Genomic DNA, 3,570 nt, shown 5'->3' with positions numbered 1-3,570 from the left:
CATCTGGTCAACGAACAAACTGTATATGTAACCATTTATGTTATTTTTCATGTTTTCACATGAATCATTTCACTTAGTTTGAGTTTTATGTTTAGCTCGCTTTCCATTTTCCTCTTCTATCGACACTGTGTGTGTTCGTTTTCATTGCTTTTGTTTTTGTGTGGACCCCAGGGAGACTGGCAACCACTTTGTGGAAACTCATCCAATTTAAGAATAAAGAATAAAGAGAGAACACAGTGTATGTATGAGAGTCATGAGAATGTGGCTGTAGAAGCAGAAAGATGACAAATGAGGGATGATCCCACTAAAGTAGAATAACTGAGACAGATGATATTAAAAACAAACACAGGCCGGATTGTGTTGCCAAAGCAGCACTTTTAATTCAACCAACAATACTGAAGCACGGCTATGAAATGATGTTTAGAAATAGAATTGACCTTTTACAAATGTGCAGCTGTATTGATGCCTATAATACGCATTGAAACGAGGCCAATGTCATAAATAAAGGAAATAGGGCATTGTATAAAAAAGGCATGTGAAAGTTTTGAGGACCACTTGCATTGAGCTGCAGTTACATCAGGATCAGCACCAAATCCAGACAGACTCAGTATTCGCTTCATAAAAACAAGGTTGAGGTTCGTCAGTCAACAATACAAGGACACACATTTCTAACAGAAGCAGAAGGTTCAAAGCAACCAGCTGGATTTTAAAGTCAATTTCAGTCAGCGGGTAAGAGAGAGAGAGAGAGAGAGAGAGAGAGAGAGAGAGAGAGAGAGAGAGCAGCAAATAGCAGGAGGAATTTTTACTGTTTGGATTGGACTTTTCTAATCAGAGACAGAAATGTTCAAATGGAAACTCGGCTACTCTCAACTCTCTGTGTCTTCCTGTAACGTCTCTGATTTCCTCAGTTTAAGTGAGTTAAGGCCTTGTTTAGATTTTATTAGGTAAATTATCACAATTTAATCAAGTTCTTTTTATTTGGTTTGACTTTAACTGGCCTGATATATTTGGAGATTTGTCAGTCAAGTGCTGTAAGTAATGTGATAAAGACTGTTATTCTTCATTGAAGTAGTAGCATTAGTAGTATTTGACTCTATAGGCTCAATGCAAGAAGCTGATTTTCAGCAGGTATTTTAATTATTTTATTTTAGGGTGTTCGCATGCTAACATTTGCTAATTAGCGCTACACTGAATTTGGTGAAGTAAAACCTGTAGTTCCCAACCTTTTTCCTTAAGGGACCCTTTTCTATCAGACAGTAAACTGACTCAGTGACATATTTTATGTATATTTCATATTATATTAAAACTGTACAATGAACACAAACAGTGAACTCAGTAACTGCAGGAAGTTTGTGTAAAACCAGTGATTTGGATGAATTTAGAGCAGATTATTTCCTTTTTAGGGAACTTTTTATATAGTTTTCTGTCTGTATTATATTATTTTTGGATCGATTGCTTCCTGGAGGGACTACTTAATAATATAAAAGGTGTTTGCTTTTGGCCCATGGCTCACCGTTTCAGTTTTGGGCTTCCAAGGGAACAACCCATCGGGCACTGGAGGAGAGGTCCGATTCATTCTGTGGAATCATGAATGAAGTTTCTGTTGAGATATGCACCGCAGTGGATGAACGGACGGACAAACCAACACTTCCATCCCTAACGCCACTCAGCCAGCGCGGCTAAAAATACGTCCTAATACACTGATGGGATGCAAAGCCACTATAGAGGAAGAAGGAAAGACAGAGACTAATGGACAGAAGGTATCAGAAAAAGACACTCAGACAAGAACTAATCTCATCCATCTGCCCAGGTCAGGTTTCACGCAGGAAATGGGTTTCTTTCTCTCTTCATTCTTCATTGATTCTTTTCTTTTCACCTTCTCTTGTTATTTCCATCACTCCCACTTCCCTCCCTCCTTAACATGGATGGATGGATGGATGGATGGATGGAAAATAAAAAAGTGAGCCGCATGTCTTCTGAAGATATTTATCTCCCGTTATGAAGAAAAACACTCTGGAGAGCCGAACAGAGAACGAATAACATATTAGAGTCAGTTAACAGCTGGTTTTTGTTCAAACGCTACTTATGAATTAAAATATGAATCCTGTTTGTTGCTGATTTTGTGTATTTAATGTGTTTCTGGTTGAAAATAAAATGAGTTTGGAAGAGACTAGCCAGTGAATCATTAATATCCTGTCTATCAGCAGGATTTCCTGTGGATTTATTGGTCCACTATCTCTCCACTACTCTGACTTTCTCACCAGAGCAGAGGTCATTGAGTTCATTGATTTCCTCCTGAACTCGGAGGAGGAGGATGTCCTGCAAGATCTCCTGCTGCTGCTCCTCATCCTCCACCCCGAGGAGCTCCAGGTGATGATCCTTTAGTCTCAGCAACGCACGGCCTGAAAGAGAGATTCAGTCCCAGATTTAAGACGAGTACTGGAGCGAGACCTCTTTGTGGATCCTACTTTAACTCATCAGCTGTACCTGATATAGCGTGTTTAATGATGGCTTTCTGGAGCGTGCTCATGTGGGTCGGGTACTGATCCTGCACCCACTCCAACACCTCTTCCACCGACCAGAAGGACACTCGCTTTGACAGGCTCATCGCGCTGCAGCCACATCAGCGACACCCTGAGGAGGTAAAAGCAGAACCAGTTCACAAATGACAGGGACGTCACGAGAGCCGATACTTCGGTACCAAGTCGACGCCGAAGGTCTGAAAACGTGAAGCACTGAAGTCTGTTTCAGTATGTAGATTAATCACCAATCATCCTTCTGATGTTTAATAGTAATGATTGAAATATCACCATGATGGTTTAAAGGATTGTTTCTGGGAAATGAGTCTTACAGTCATCTCGAGCATGTTTTAGAATCTGGTTTTAAGAAAATATATCTAACTTAATAAGATATTCCAGCTAATATTGAGTTCGACTGAACCAGTAACAACAACGGTTGTATAATATCCCAGCAGAGGAACCAGATTATTGTCCTTATTTTCAGAATAAGAGCACTCGCACAACTTCTCAGTTTAAGAGAAAGTCGTCTGGTCCCAGTGTTGGAAATGAAGCAGCTGTTTAGTTTTTAGTTTTACATTGTTTTAATTTAAATTAAATTTAGTTTCAGCAGCCTTCATTTAACACAAAGTCATTTATTTATATCATGTCGTTAGAAGAAATTATAAGAAAAGAAGAAAAGATTGTTCTAATTATTAATCTTTTTATGATTACGGTACAAATTCTTAAATTCAGCTCAATAAAGTGACCAAAATATGTATTTTAATAAAGTCTGTTTTCTTTGCTTGTAATAACTTCATTTTATCATTACAGTCTTTCAGTTGGTAGAATTTTATGCTTAATACAAGAAAATCTGATTATATTTAACAATGTTTTACTACTTTACTGCAGTTGTTTCTGCACTTGTGTGGAACAGAAAGCAGATTGTTACAGCTCATCTCACTGAGGACCAGCAGCATTGTGTTCATAATAAATGTGGAAAAGAGCGATTATTAAAGGAGAGTTTGAGCCGGCGTGGCTGTGAACTCGCAGACGTCCCCTCGCAGCAGCTCGT

The 3,570-nt window shown here is 38.9% G+C and overlaps 1 protein-coding gene across 1 annotated transcript in view; it reads right to left on the bottom strand.

Moving 5' to 3' along the window:
• Positions 1–355: 355 nt before the first annotated feature.
• LOC127368706 (sterile alpha motif domain-containing protein 12) overlaps positions 356–3,570 on the bottom strand; it is a 5,013-nt gene continuing 1,798 nt past the window's right edge. The window contains exons 2-4 of the mRNA XM_051409796.1: positions 2,488–2,634; positions 2,262–2,402; positions 356–2,013 (exon numbers count right to left, since the gene is read on the bottom strand). Coding sequence (XP_051265756.1) covers positions 1,997–2,013; positions 2,262–2,402; positions 2,488–2,608 — 279 coding nt within the window. The 5' untranslated portion in view covers positions 2,609–2,634 and the 3' untranslated portion in view covers positions 356–1,996. The remainder of the gene's footprint in view (positions 2,014–2,261; positions 2,403–2,487; positions 2,635–3,570) is intronic.

Source organism: Dicentrarchus labrax, unplaced genomic scaffold (assembly GCF_905237075.1).
Source record: "Dicentrarchus labrax unplaced genomic scaffold, dlabrax2021, whole genome shotgun sequence".
Classification (NCBI taxonomy): domain Eukaryota; kingdom Metazoa; phylum Chordata; class Actinopteri; family Moronidae; genus Dicentrarchus; species Dicentrarchus labrax.
Note: the sequence above shows the minus strand (reverse complement) of the source record. Positions and strands in the feature narration are given on the sequence as shown.